Source organism: Electrophorus electricus, chromosome 26, assembly GCF_013358815.1.
Source record: "Electrophorus electricus isolate fEleEle1 chromosome 26, fEleEle1.pri, whole genome shotgun sequence".
Lineage (NCBI taxonomy): Eukaryota > Metazoa > Chordata > Actinopteri > Gymnotiformes > Gymnotidae > Electrophorus > Electrophorus electricus.
In genome coordinates, this window is record NC_049560.1 from 10,524,944 (window position 1) to 10,539,661 (window position 14,718).

The 14,718-nt window shown below is 45.5% G+C and overlaps 2 protein-coding genes across 7 annotated transcripts in view; both read right to left on the bottom strand.

Annotated features, from left to right (window-relative positions):
• slc4a10a (solute carrier family 4 member 10a) overlaps positions 1 to 9,494 on the bottom strand; it is a 29,790-nt gene extending 20,296 nt beyond the window's left edge. For 4 of the 6 annotated variants that reach the window (XM_027018293.2, XM_027018289.2, XM_027018295.2 and 1 more), the window contains exons 1-3: positions 9,012 to 9,091; positions 7,329 to 7,355; positions 1 to 47 (exon numbers count right to left, since the gene is read on the bottom strand). The exon at positions 1 to 47 is cut by the window's left edge and continues 35 nt beyond it. In XM_027018293.2, coding sequence (XP_026874094.2) covers positions 1 to 47; positions 7,329 to 7,355; positions 9,012 to 9,062 — 125 coding nt within the window. In that variant the 5' untranslated portion in view covers positions 9,063 to 9,091. Of the gene's footprint in view, positions 48 to 6,127; positions 6,844 to 7,328; positions 7,356 to 9,011; positions 9,092 to 9,293 lie in introns of those variants that run through there. The other 2 variants (XM_027018290.2, XM_027018291.2) reach the window with 2 other exon arrangements.
• Positions 9,495 to 10,484: 990 nt separating this feature from the next.
• tbr1a (T-box brain transcription factor 1a) lies at positions 10,485 to 14,260 on the bottom strand. Its single transcript, XM_027018343.2, has 6 exons — positions 13,746 to 14,260; positions 13,308 to 13,462; positions 13,062 to 13,183; positions 12,519 to 12,677; positions 12,352 to 12,413; positions 10,485 to 11,842 (listed from the first exon to the last, which is right to left on the bottom strand). Exons 1-6 carry the CDS (start codon positions 14,207 to 14,209, stop codon positions 11,086 to 11,088), a joined length of 1,719 nt encoding a protein of 572 aa, XP_026874144.2. The 5' UTR covers positions 14,210 to 14,260; the 3' UTR covers positions 10,485 to 11,085.
• Between the last annotated feature and the right edge of the window lie 458 nt (positions 14,261 to 14,718).

Sequence of the window (14,718 nt, forward strand, 5' to 3'; positions counted from 1 at the left end):
ATGGAGCGAGTTCCACCTCTGTCCAACACCGCCTCCTCATCACACCTCTGCAGCAGAACATATCCGCACACACACGCACGCACACACACACACGCACTTGCTTAAACATTCACAGATCAGAGAGAACACCCACACATACACAATCTCAGTTCATGCGTGTATTCACACATGCTACAGTGATGGTCACATGCATGTCCTACAATAACTGCAATTCCCTCATTTTTATACAAATTACATCTTCATCTGCAAACAAACCCTCATTTTTACACATCATATCTTCACACACAGTCTAAGACAACATCAGTCATTTATTGGTTGATGCATTTACCTGACACTTTTATCCAAAGCAACTTACAATAAAAACTGAACACAACCTGAGTAATTGAGGGTTAAGGGTCTTGCTCAGGCGCCCAACAGTGGCAACTTGGTGGTGATGGAGCTTGAATTGGCAAATTTTCAATTACCAGTCCAGTACTTTAACCACTGAGCCACCACCGCCCTGCTACTGTTAAGCCTAGACCACACGTATCCCAGAGTTTCAGTGCCTGGTGCAGCGCTGAACTGAGATCACACTAAGGGCTCTAAAAGCCTCTTTCAGATCTGGCCTGAGCCTTAAAGTCATCATGGGAAAATGTGTTCCATTGAAACAAGTGCTTGGTGCAGATCTGATTATTCCAGAGTTATACGGTTACTGTCTTGCCTCCTCCAAAGTTCCTACACCCTTGCAGTTTATCCTGCTAAATGACAGCACACACCAGCAGAGAAAGGTCTGTGCACAGCATTCTGTTCCATACAGAATCTCTTTGGAATTAAGAATTCTTAAAACTCTTGGAATTACTGTTTTTACACCCAGAAGATCAAATACAAAGTGATTGCAGTCAGGAACATCGTATAAGCTATTATGCTTTAGTCCATATCACACAAATTGGCTTGTAACAATATCACTCTGTATTGTACCACAATTATATCCACCTCTCACATTAATAGAGGCGTCTGTTTATTAGCAATACCTCGTAGGTGTGCCCTTAACTAAAGAGGACAGAACCGCACAAAGCCTTATGGGTAAGAGCAGCTGATTCAGAGAAGCAGTCAATCCAACATAAATCTTTGGGTTTGCTGAATGACGGATGATTAAATCAGTTGTGACACTAGGCAGTAAAAATAAATAACAAATAATAACAAAATAAATAATTCAACATTGAAATAATTAAATACATTGGGAAATAAACAATGACATTTATTGCTTTTAATTATTCATTTTAACATGAATTAATTTGTCTTTAATTTATAATTGAACATTTTAGTTCATTAATTATACATATTTATTTACTAATGTCACATTTTTCCTTCCATAACAGAAGTCAGCTTGAGGGGAGGCTGTTAACGGAGTGTTTTCACGATCAGAACCAATTCACTCACTCCCACATGCACATCTTACAGGGGTTTACACCAGCAGTTGTCCTTCAGTGCTACATGTAACCTGATATCATATACAACATCCGCAAACACACAAGCGCACACACGCATACAACAGATACAACGCTGAGGAACTCCTTTACACGCCGTGTGTCTTTCTGGCTAGATGAGGATAGAAGGTAGGAGCAGACACCTCTTCTCCTCCGGAACCAGAGGAGAGAGACAAGTGCCAACCTCCATACAGCTCACCTCGCTAGATAGTTGCCGTGGCAATAACAGACGCCCATCGCAAGATGTTGGCAGAACAGTGAGGACATTGTTTTGGCCCCTGCAAGAAGCTGCATCTTCAAATGTCAGAGGATATTAACGTGTGAATGATGCGTGAGTGTTACTGCATGTGAGTAAACAGTCACGATAATGATCTGTCTGTACTTCAGGACTAAGACTGCAGGGAAAGAGAGAGACACAGAGAGGGGAGTGTGGGTAATCACTGAAGACCTGAGACCAAAACAGGACACAGAATCGCCTAAACCCAAATTAAATAAGTGGGTGAAGAATCCGGGAACAGAGCATAGATCAGGGTGGCGAAAACATCGGTCTACTCAGAGACTAGGCGCCTTCTCCAAATGCTTTGTTTAACTATTGGTAAGTCATGTTAAGACATGACTAGATGTCACTGGGCCTGATATACAGATTAAATGATATAATCAAAATTTTGTAATCTAGAAAGGCCAATGGCACCAAACGAAACTGAAAGAAGAAAAACTGTTTCCTTTGGTGGTGTGTGTTTGTGTTATTGGGATGGATGTTAACTAATCTACTATTACAGCTCTTAGACCTCATATACATAAGGAGCACATGGAAAGATGTTCTATGTTTAAAAACATTTTGTGTCTTAACAAACTGGCTGCAATTGTTCCATCAGATTCCAACATTCCCTTCCCCTGCGTGTCCGTAATCTGATCTGTAAAAAGCTATGAACCCAGACGGAACACACGAGCAGACTGCAGACTGTCACTGGAATAAAATCTCTGCTCCATTTTGGTTCTGAGCTCAGTGTAAACCTCTAGCTGGAAGTGGCTTCAGGTAACAGTGTGAACCACTCTCAGACATAGTGTCAACAGTTTCATTTCTTTCGTGTGTGTGTGTGTGTGTGTGTTGAGGTGGCAGTGGCTTGTGCATTCATGTCTGTGACACAGCCATAAATGAGATACTTGTATTGCCATGGAAATGCACCCCCCCCACCCCCCACCCCCAAGACCCCAGGGAAATTCATGCCAGTCTTTGTGTGACATCATCAAACTGAGACCTAATCTTTTATTCTCGTTCACAGAGGAGAGTTGAAGGGCATCCTGAGATAGACACGCCGTCTTCTGCTCTGTGTACAGAACCTGCTGCGCTACATAAACAACACTGGAGGGACATAAAAGACCATTCTGCTTTACTGTGAATATTAGGGTAACACCTGTTCATAATCAATGTGTAAATACGCTGAAGCGAGAGTACGAATGCACAGCCCAAACTCTTAGTTAATGACAGCTTAGCAGACGTCCTGCAGGCCGGCAGGTCTATTAATAGGCAACTTCCTCTCTCTCTCTCTCACACAGATGTCACGCTGGATACCCTGACCCCCCCCCCCCCCCCCCCCCCGCCCGGTTCCCCACTCTTCTGTCTCACGCTGCGGCGTGTCCTGCTCGACCTGCGTCTGTCTCACCCAGGTATCTGTGCTCTAGTTCCCATCACCCCTCTATCCTTTCCTACTTCCATTTCTTCTGCCCTTTCATTCTCAGGCCTACATTTCCAACCCAGCATGCACTGCAGGGAATTAATGATCAAGGTTGCATCATATAAGCAAACAATCAGCATTGTCTGCACGCACGTTCATTCATTATCCTTACATTCAGGGTCATTCCTGTGTGCAGAGGGATCAGCAATTATACGGATCATCGGTTTTCCTATTAAAAGGATTTTTTCCACCCTGAAGGCACATTTACTAAACGCAGCATAATTTATTGGCAGTAGCTCATGCAAAAACCCACCCTGTGACTGGCTATGTAAAAGGTAGTGACCAATAAGGGGCCATTTTACTAAAAATGTTGCACTTTGCACTCGTATGGTTACCAAAACAGCGAGACCAGTTCAGGAGACACAGAACGTGCTGGACGCACATACCTCAGCAGAACCTGCTTCCCATTTCTGTGGCATTTTAACATTAAATATGCATGCGCACCAGGGGGAAAGACCTGCCTCCTTTTCCAGACTGGTGCCTTCAGAACTGGGAGAACACAAAGCTTCAACAGGATTCCAAAATCAAGATGTTCTCTGAAAATGATATGAAACAGTGTAATAGGAATGTGTCAAATGTTTGCACCGCATCTATCTTTCGGCAGACGTTACAGACCGGTAAGCCAAAGGGGAAATAAGAGGGCAGAGCGCTTCAATCCGTGATTTCTTCACTGCGTACTGAGGTAGAGCTGATCTGGGACATATACAGAGTTTCAATGTTTGCATGTACTGTAAATTACTAGCTCTAAAATGGTCGTGTAGTTCTCCCTACTGTAGTCCGCTTATAGAGAGCACCTCTGTAGAGGAGTCTTCTAAAATAATCACTCTAAACTGAGTTTAAACATACTGAGAAACATGTGGACTATGGAACAAGATATTAAAGAACAAAGACACCTCCCAGTCCTGACAGCAGACGAGCTCTCAGTACCTTGCCATCATTAACTTATTATAGCCGAGAGAGACCACGTGGACACAAAGCACAGAGAAGGAACCTTCCTAGTGAACTGTGTCCATGTGTGAGTGATATGGGGGACCTTTCTGCCTGAACGAGGGTGGTGGGGCGAAAGAGGGGGCTTCTCTTAGGTCAGAAAAGGCTAAATGATGAAGGGCTCTCCTCCTGTCTTTCTTCCATCCATCCCACATTCCCTAGCGAGGGTTACTGCCTTTTTCTCTGAGAAAGTTGCACACACATTCTTACGCAGTTCTCTGTGTATCTAAGGAGACCTCAGCTAATGTTAGATAAATAACTAGGTTACAGAGAGTGTTATGAATTTTTAATACTGCATGAACATTTAATTAGATGAGTACAGACATCTGGGGCACATTTAGTCCAACTCCAATTTTGCCATCACATGGTTGAGAAGCCACATCGTTACAAGGCCTTAATGAGACCTCATTCACTCCCATCACCATCCTGTGGGTGTGTTGCAGACTAACACAGACGCCGTGACACCGTGACATCTGTCACCTCGCAGCAGAGATTCACACAAGGCTACCACCTCATCACAACGACAGCAGTGGACAACAAAACACTGAAAAACTAGTCGTCATGAAACGAAACCCCGTAGGAAGAGTCAGCAGCAGACTCCGGATAACGGGGTGCTAATATGCCCCAAGAGCTGCACACATTCTGGAACACGTCTGCGTCCCTTTCAGACAAGCTCCAGCTCTCTCTCCGGGTATTCTCCAGCTTTCCAGGACACACATCTCCTGACCCAGATTTCTATAGAATCCTTGGCAGATGGGTGGAGCGGCCATACAGACCGGAGCAAGTGAGCTGTGAGCCCGGAGCCCATTCCTCTATAAGAACAAAGGATCATAATGACACACAGGAACCCACCACAGACAAATCTGCCTGAGCATCTGATAGAATGCAAGACAACACAATGTCCATATCATCATACTATTTTCGCCCACATACACCACCTTCCTGTGTGTGTGTGTGTGCTTTGCTTCTGGACTGTATAATCATGAAGAATCCTCTGACAGGAGAAATGTGGGGGGATTATCAGTGATAGAGGGGGTGGCCCCCAGTACACATGATTGGTGGAGAGCCATGGGACTGATCCCTACAATGGTCACGGTTACCATAGTGATGGAGGGATCAGCATCGGTGTCCTTCCAGAGAGGTGGCGGCGTTGACGTGGCGACTGCTCAGGGTTACAGGCGCAGGCAGGTTCCGTAATCAGCACAGTTAAAACACAAAGCATGCACATGCATATGTGTGCCTTTAATAGCAAAACGCAGGCACACGTGCCTTTAATAGCAAAACCCAGGCACACGTGACAAAGACAAGACAAAGCACGCACAGGTTGGGAAACGTGTGCCTGAACAGGAACGTCTCCTACGACCACATGTGACTCACAGCCTTAACGTGCAGAAGCTCATTGCAGTATCCAGCCTGTTCTCTCTGTGTTACTCCACACACACACACACACACTCACTATCTCAGCCCACACACTGAAGACCAATAACGTGGACTCAGCAAGAAGTGTTCTGTCCCACTCGCGATCTGAGAGCTCGACCCGAACTGTGGGCTTCGTCTGTCATTCACTGTTCCTTCCTCTCTCACCCGGAGCGAGGGATGTGGGAAGGAGGGTGAGCGAAAGAGCGAGTGGGAGCAGACGAGAGAGGAAGAAGAGCTGGAACAAATCACTTTGTTCCTTACCTGGCTGTCACAAAGAGCTCTCTGTTTTTACAGCCCGTGTTACCGCTCACCCAGCAACCAAATTCCTTAGTGACCACCCCATAATTAAATAACACAGACCACTAGACTACCAACGCAGTCTAATCTGTACAGTGCACTGGCACCTGCTCATTATGGACTCACACCCCTTTAAAAGGACCCGTCGTTTTCTCCGTGGTGGATGCGGCGGGCGTGCCCGTTGACGAGTCTCTCGCTGGCTCCAGAAGGTCTTGTTCCTACCTGGCAGTTGAAGCTGCTGCTGTCAGGGACGCGGCGCTGCATGCTGCCTTGTCCAGCTGCCGGGGCTCGCTCCTGGGGAGAGGAGGTCCAGGCGGAGCCCAAGCTCAGCTGTGCTCTACTGCGCTCCTTCACACGGTCTCCAAGCTCTCGGTGCGGAGCCTCCGTTCCACTGTGCGCTCCAGCTGTTTCTGACAAACCCCCACCCCGCGTCCACCAATCAGGAGCGAGATTAGACTGTCGGCATCGTGCAGCTTTTCTGTTCGCTGTCTGCTATTGCGCGCTTGGTCTGAAGGTGCACAGCGAGGCGCGTGGTGTGTGAAGTGTGCGCGGTATGTGCAGCACCGAGATGCCTCCTCTCCATGTCCTAGCTAAAGCTTTGTGATGTTTTAGCACTCAGCATTCAAAGACTGGTGCATTCTGGGTGATGTAGTATTAATGCTTCTCGGCAATTAAAAAATAATAACGAGGTTTCTTTAGCGTGTTCTAGCACTACACAGTGCAATCAGTCAGTCTTTTTAAATGCACTTCACACTCACGCAAGCCCAAGTCTTGACATTTCTTGAGGATGCACAAAATATCTGCTAAGCCAGACCTGACTGTTTCAAAGAATGATGTGCAAGATGAACTGAGCCAGAACCGGGACAGAAATATGACAAAGAAAAGCGCAAACCCTCCACACAGATCTCAGATCAGCAAGACTACAAGAGCAGCCCATCTCCTCGTGTGTGCCCATCTGTTCATACTGGCCCCAGTCCAGCTCCACCATTCACCAAAACCACAACCTTCTCATCATTCCAACTGTCCAGATTCCCAACCCCCCACCCCTACCTCCTCTCTCTGAAAAAGGAAGCAGAACCTCCTCCTCCTCCTCAGGGCAATATTTCACATAGGCTATTTCTTCTCAATGGATTGCCCCACCCCCCACTAGACTCTTATCACTCTGCCCCTCTGACTGTCTCCGTTAGCTACATCTAGTCCTTTCGAGGCACTCAGACACTAAGATTCCAGCAGGGGAAGAGTTTACATTATCTGTCTCCAGCAGTGTCCGGGCAAAACCATTGACCTCTTTGCAATGACATTGCAGTTCGCATAAAGAGCAGCCAATGAGCACACATACGATACAGCAGAGCCAATCAAACGAGCCCGTTCCACAGTGCATGCGCCAGTGCATGACATAGATATGGTCTGTATTCCAACTCACCCCTTCACTGCTCCCAGGGCTCTGGACCTGTGAAAGGACACAAAGGGAAGACAATCAGACTATCCATACACCTCAAAAGCACGTGCAAATGTTCAAATATCTGACAGCTATTAAAAGGTCCCAGAAATAGCTCTGCTTGGAGCTTTAGCATATGAGAGACTTTAAACTTTCAGGACATCTCGACAAACTGGGTGTTGCGTCTATAATCCGAGCCAGGTGGCACCAAGGGAAGTTGAAAGCAAACAAAATAGTAAAACTCTCGGTCAGAAAACTATATGAGGTCAAAACTGATTAGGGTTCAGATTGAACAAAATGATTCATACTATACCTACGAGTCACTCATAACTGCCTCACTTCCCACAAGCACACGCGAGTGTGCAAACACACGCATCACATCACCATTCAGGCCACAGACAGCGAGTCTGGACGGTAAGGAACAGCCCTCTGGCATTTAGAACAGTGGCAGTAGTTGATCCCACGCGGAGAGTTCCTGCCAATCACAGGGACGCGACAGGCAGCTTCTAAGGTCAGACAGAACTGCAGGACAAGGGCATGAATGACCCTCACTAGCCCACAACACTCACTGCGCCAGAGCAAGCACACACGTGGGATATTAAAACACACATTCAAACAAAGACACACTTCAAATTTGGACCTCCCCTGGCTCCCCTGATATGGTACACATCACATCTCAGTCTTTATGCTTCATACACAAACCCTTTCCTCTGTTTTAAACCTGCAAGCCTGGTTTTCTCCATCCAAAACACTGCCCCCTACAGGATGTGGAGAGGAAATTAAAAGTCCCCCTCCCAACACTAAATATTGTCTGTCACTCAGTGGGTTTGGAATGGCTGCTAGTATTTTGAACGCTGTACAGAATCACTTCACCCTGTAAATGCCGACATGTACCTAAATATATATCAAATTCACTCATCATCAATTCAGTATAGAAATGACAACTCAGCATTTCTGGAGAAAGTCTCCTGTAGAATTGTACACACGGTGTGAATTATTTAATGACATAATGGCATCTATCCCATGATCAGCTAATTGAATCCCAGAGATCTAAACTGACCCTTTGCTTCTCACCACACTGACTGGAGAAACAAATAGGTGGCGTCACCCTTCATAAGAGAGACAACTGAGTGCCTGCTGGCCCTTGGAATCGCAGAACGGTGGGCCGTTGGTGCGTGCATGCCTGCTCCAGGGACAGAGCTCGGGGTGGATCCAAGAACTCCATGACTTCACTTCCAACAAGCTGGCAGTGGACACAGTGGACAGACCATCTGTCTCTCTCTCTCTCTCTCTCTCTCTCTCTCTCTCTCTCTACATGCACTGCCTGGAATAAAATGGCTGCCCTTTCCCGTCATCTCTAATCTCGTCTGTGCTTGCAGGTGCTCTGTGGTCATCGGATGTAGAGCTCTGACAGCGGACCGTGTGCTCCTGCTGTGTTCCTGCGGCCTGACAGGCAGTTTATGCACGTGTGGTGACACAGAGCCTGGTATTATATCGAGCTGTGGCTTTTATATGTTTCACAGTCAGGCAGAAGTGGGAGTGGTGAGCTTGTGTTGAGTTATTCCGTTATAATACAACACTTTTAGCTTTCACTTGACAGAGACAGAGACTCACAAATATAAGAAGGTTATCTGGTTTTCATCAGAGGAAGACTACGCGAGTCCTTACCGCGTGCAAGATGATGCCAGGTTTCCATTTATTCCGGACGCTTGGCTTCATATGGCCGGTGCGCGTGTTACACGACTGCGCCTTCCTAATAAACGCTACAATAAACACGAGCAAACCAACGCGGAGCAGGCTCGTGCGGAAGAGCGTGACACTGGGACGCGCGCTGCGTACTGCAGAGCCTCCATGCAGCCAACAGCAACGCTGACATGCATCACTGAAACATGTTCTTTTGTTCGAGGTGCGTGAGGGCTTACGATAGTGCTGCCACGAGCGCGCGCTTACCGTGGGCAGCAGGGGCTCCGCTTGCGCTGCTCGGTCCGTGATGTCCATTCCCGTGCTGCGCGTCTCCACGGAGCGTTTGGGCGTGTGCGGTGAACGATGTGTTCACGCAGGTGAGCATCCACACTGGCAAGCGCGGGACGGTCGGCGACCCTCGCTGATTCCCCCCGTCCCTCGCGCACCCGAGCTCCTTTCGCGTATAATTGGCGTTCTCGTGACGCAGCTCGGGTAGCACGTGAGTGAACAACATGCGAAAACGTTGAAGCACCAATATGTGCGACAGAGATTTGATAAAACTTTACTGCACTGGGCTAATAAAATAGATGTTTGTGCACACTGCATACGTTAACAGACCTGTAAAACGTTTGCAACAATCCTTTATAAAAAAAAAAAAAAAAGAATTTAAAAAAACGTCAAACAAAAGAAAAAAGAATAAAACATTTCCTTTGTTACACGAGAGAAAATGCGTTATTGTTACACTTTTAAGATATGAAAAACTGGGTGTTCACGCTGATGGAATGTGATTCGTGCTCATCTCTATGGGCACTATTTTAAATGCCTGACACGGTCTTTCTTGCCTAGTGAATAAGTCACTATAGTCCTCTATACACACTCACTGTGCCGCTTTAAGCATCAAAGCAAAGGTACTAGCGCCATCCTGTGGTCGCTGTCTTTAGTGCAGGGACCTGTAACCATTAATACGTGGAAACGAGTTACCAGAACTGGAAACAGACTATATCATATTCGGTTATCTCGAGGATATCGCTACTAGTCTTTCTTCCCTTGCTCTTGCAGAACTTTCCCAGCCCTAAAGTCTTCCAAAGCCTTTAAGCATGATAAAATGTGGACGAGACAGGCTACTGGAGAGTCAACGTTCAGATAATTAAATGCTTTAGTAGAGCCGATCCCTGGATTGGCTTAAAAGACGTGTGGATAGTCATTTAAGTTTTCACGAAAAGTAAAGTTGTTCCACAGAGTGTCCGAAACAGTTTTGTAGGTATGCCGATGTGTGTGATTATATATCCTTGTATCCTATGAGCAGAGCTGCAGAGTGCCACTAGATGGCGCTCAAGTAGAGCTATTTTAACACCGAGGTCAGTCTACTCGTAACATTATTCAGATTTGCATGACAGTGGTAAGATGCGTTAACAATGCTCATACTTGAAACCAGCCATACTTCAACAATTACATAGATTGAACATTTATGGTTGTTTTTTAATTCACGATAAAGCACACTCAAAAATTCACAATTCAGAAAACCAATTTTCAACAACCACTTATTTGGAGAACTGTGGCACTGCGTATTCCGTACAACATAGTCAGTCTGATTGGGCTTTAAAGTTGTTTTCTGAACAAATTGTTGTGCCAAATAAATTATGACAATACGAGGAATTCACAACTTTATATAAGACGTTTTGGTATAGTAGACTGTTGAATAAGAATTTAATCACGTCCATTAAGATTTCTAAGTAGGCTACTCAAGATAAAACATTTTGTTAGTTTTTAAGTTATTTAACATGTGACTACTTTTGTCTAAACGTCCTTTTATCTCTCGAAATTCAAATTACATTCAAATTAATTAATTAAATTTAATATTACATTTATTTAAGCAGGTCAACATTTTCCTTAATGATTCGACTTACGTTCTCCACAAAAGCATGCCAAAACTCCTACATGTTTCAATATCAAATAGGATAATAAATTTGCCCTTATAGTGTCACGGTAAATCTCTCTGACATTACAAAAATGAAGAAGAATAAAAAAGGAAAAACAACTCCAGTCAATATATCTTCCCTTAACTTTGAGAATAAAAGCTAAAATAGTTCCCATTCCTGACCCCGCACCTCTCGCCCTCGTTTGGGGTCAGTAGGTCCGTCTTTAGGGGAGAGGGCACCTCTGAAGCAGGGGTCACGGGAGGCGACATCCTTTTCCGTTTTACCTGCTCAAAAATCCCAGAGTCGCTTGAATCGATGGACTTAATAGACGACGGTGTGTCCTCCCAGCTGCCGTCCGCCGGGTCCTTGTCTTTGGGATTTTCCGGGATCCCCAAAGCGTTCGCGTCCTTCTCTGCGCCTCCATCGAAGCCAGTCTCGGAGAGCCACGCTGGGAGACCCGTGACGGATTTGCTGCAGTACTGCGGCGCACTTTGGCACTCCCATCCCGCCTGATGAGTGTAATAACCGGTACCGGGCAGAGGGAGCCCTTTCCCTCCGGTGCTGGTGTAGGAGAGCAGCGCGGCGTTGCCGGTGAAGTCGGTGGCGCCCGCTGCGTCATACGGCGCAGGGAAGTCCAGCCTGTTGACTAAGCATCTCTGAGCGGAGGAAGCAGCGCTCTCCTCGGCGTGCTGCGAGGTCACCATGCTGCTGCTGAACGGAAGAGCTCGCTCGGCTCCCGGGCCTGGTCCAGAGCTGGAGAAGCAGGGTTTGGGGTAATTGGTGACAAACTGATCCTGGAACAGAGAGGCTGCCATGGCGTATCTGGGTATTAAGTGAGACCGCGGGGAGTCAGCAGGCGACGGAGTCAGTCGGTCACTGTCACAACCAGTGTAAACTCTACAAAAATACAAAAAGAGCTTGAAAAGGCAAACAAACTAGCAGTGGTATAGAAAGCATATTTTAAAAAAAAATAAGATAATATAATCTATTACTTAATTTGTTGTAGGCTAATAAAACTTAAATAGCCTATATGTGACATACTTGAAATGTGAAAATAAAGAAATAAACATAATTATTTGTGTATGTAATACATATTACCGTAAAGAATTATACTCACTAAAATGCATTTTGTTCTCTTAATGTTCTCTCAGAATGTTTAAAATGTTTTCCCTCAATTTTCTTCTCAAAATCAAAAATGATAAAACAGACAAGCAAAAACATAAATGCTGTGAGAAGATTTTTCGGAGTTTTTCGAATTAATAGTGGGCATAATTTTTGTAGACAGATGCAAATCATTAAAAATCACAAGATAACGAAAATGGCCACCGATTAATTTTTTTTCTTATACAAAAATAAAAAAAACGGAACAAAGCCATTTCAGACCTTAAGAAGCTTATTATACTCACGTGTCATAATTATCACGAAATCCTTTAGCAAATGGATTATGGTCGATTTTCAGCTGGGTGATCTAAAATCATTTAGAAACAGACAAAGGCTAGTAAGACGTGGGTAACTGTTCTCACAGCTGTCTTACAGTACCGAGATCCGTTATCCTCATGCACCAGTTTCTTACGTCTGTGTTCTGGTAAGCAGTGACAGCTATGAACTGCGTTTCAGGAAACGTGAAAGTCGGAACTCGCTCGGACTGACTCGAGTCTTCTGTGCCATCCTCGCTCACCTCGACCAAATGCACTCGCGGCTGGTACTTATGCAACGACTGAAGAACCACCATCTTGACGGACAAAAAATAACCAGAACTGTTGAGAAGTCCATCATGCATTTTTTCAGCACTTACAAAAAACTTGACAAGGCGCCAACGGTCGACAGCTATCTCGTTATGAGGCTGGAAACCGCACCAAGCCTTAATTACCCGATCTTTGCATGCCAAAAGGTTGTCCGATACTGCCGAAATTTTCTGCGAGGCTTAACGACACTTAAGCAAATAAAACTACAGGAGTTATTTTATTTTGCATTGCACAGGCCTACAGCGACTCACTTTTTAGTTCTGAGACTATTAAGCAGATAAGCTATGTTAAAATTAATTTGATTTTAAATTAAGAGAAATAAAATACAATTAAATGAGATGAAAATAATTTGTAATTTGACGCGGATTTACCTGCCCAGTGTTGTTTGAAGCCCCTTTGTTGTTCGTTAACTTCAGTTTACCAAATGAAATCTCCTGACGCATCCAGTGCGCACCGGTGTTGGGCGAATCTGGGTGCATGTACACTCTGTTTCCTAAACAAAAGGCATTTTATTCGAAACTAATATCGTTTACACCAAAGGTTCATAGTGAAAAGGGAAACAGAAAACCAATTTAGGTACTTCAAATCGGAACTCCATTAATGTTAATTGTTGTTACCCGTAACATTAGTGTCCGCTTTGCCGCACGGAACCCACTTCCCCCCTTGGAACCGCCAGTGGTTTGGGTCCGCCACAATAACGTCCACAAAAACATTATAATGAGACGAAGGCTGGAGTCCAGAAATATTGAAACTTAAAAACGGAAACATCCGTCTACAAGAAAGTAAAACATGAAAACCAGAATTCATTGCAGATATTTTATTTCATTCCATTCACTGAGTAGCAATCATTATTGTTAAATAATATTACTAAATGCATATATATATATATATATATATATATATATATATATATATATATATATATATATATATATATATATATATATATATATATAAATGATGCAGAAATTATTAATTAGTGAAACAACGTTTATATTTTAAAATCAATCAATTCCAAACTAATGGGCATCGCTAAAGGAACTGGCCAGCCTTACCGCCCTTGTTTGGTGATAATCATCTCCGTTTGGTGCCGGTGAAATTTGAGCCAAAGTGGCCGGTTACAGAGATACACCTGCGCTTTCCCGGGCGCCAGCCCCGTTTGCGCCGAGGAGAGCGGGTACGCGTGTCCGTACGGCTGCGTGTAAGGGTAACTCGCGCTGGGATAGCCCTGTCTGGGCGCGCTGGACAGAAGAGCGCTGTACGGCCCGGTAGCAATGACCGGATGATGTGTCATAAAGTGGCTTGGACTTGCTATGGAGAACGCTGGGAGCGCCGGGCCGTGCTGGCCCGCGTAAGAGAACATGCTCTCGGACGAGGCAGGGGCAGCTCGCGTTCGGCTTGGCTCGGACAAGTAACACGCGCTCGCGTCACTTCCATCGAAAACGGGGTCCCGCGACGGAGAGAGCGCGCCCGTGTCTTCTTCCCTGCAGCCAGCGAGGACGTGTGAGAGATTAGTCATGCCGGTGGAGAGTTTTTTCAGAGTCGCCTCGCTCCCCGGGGTGGCCCTGGAGGCTGGACTGGGCTGGTCCCCGGTGACCAGCAGCGACGCGTCGACGTTTGCGAAGTCGGTGTCCACGTTGTTGGCGAGCGCGTGCAGGTGCATCTCTCGCTCCAAACGAGCGTTTCGACGGGCCAAAGTTTCGGAGATTAAAGCTCGCGCATAATGCAGTGCCAGTGCATGCGCCTTCTGCTCAGCCAGGTTGTCCTAACCGCGCTCCGATGCGCTTATTATAGACATTTGACGTCGCTCTGTATCCCAATTAGGAGCATGTAAACGCACCAAGAAGCGCCAATGAGATGATTTCAAAATTACCCAGGCACGGTGTTTGAAAAATTAAGCGAAATATTCCACTTAAGTATTTGCTAAAAAGAATGATATACTTTTTAAGCGGATATATAAATAACAAAGAAAAAAAACAAGTCCCAGCACAATCACAATTCGTTGCAAATGAAGGGAAAGGGACCAAG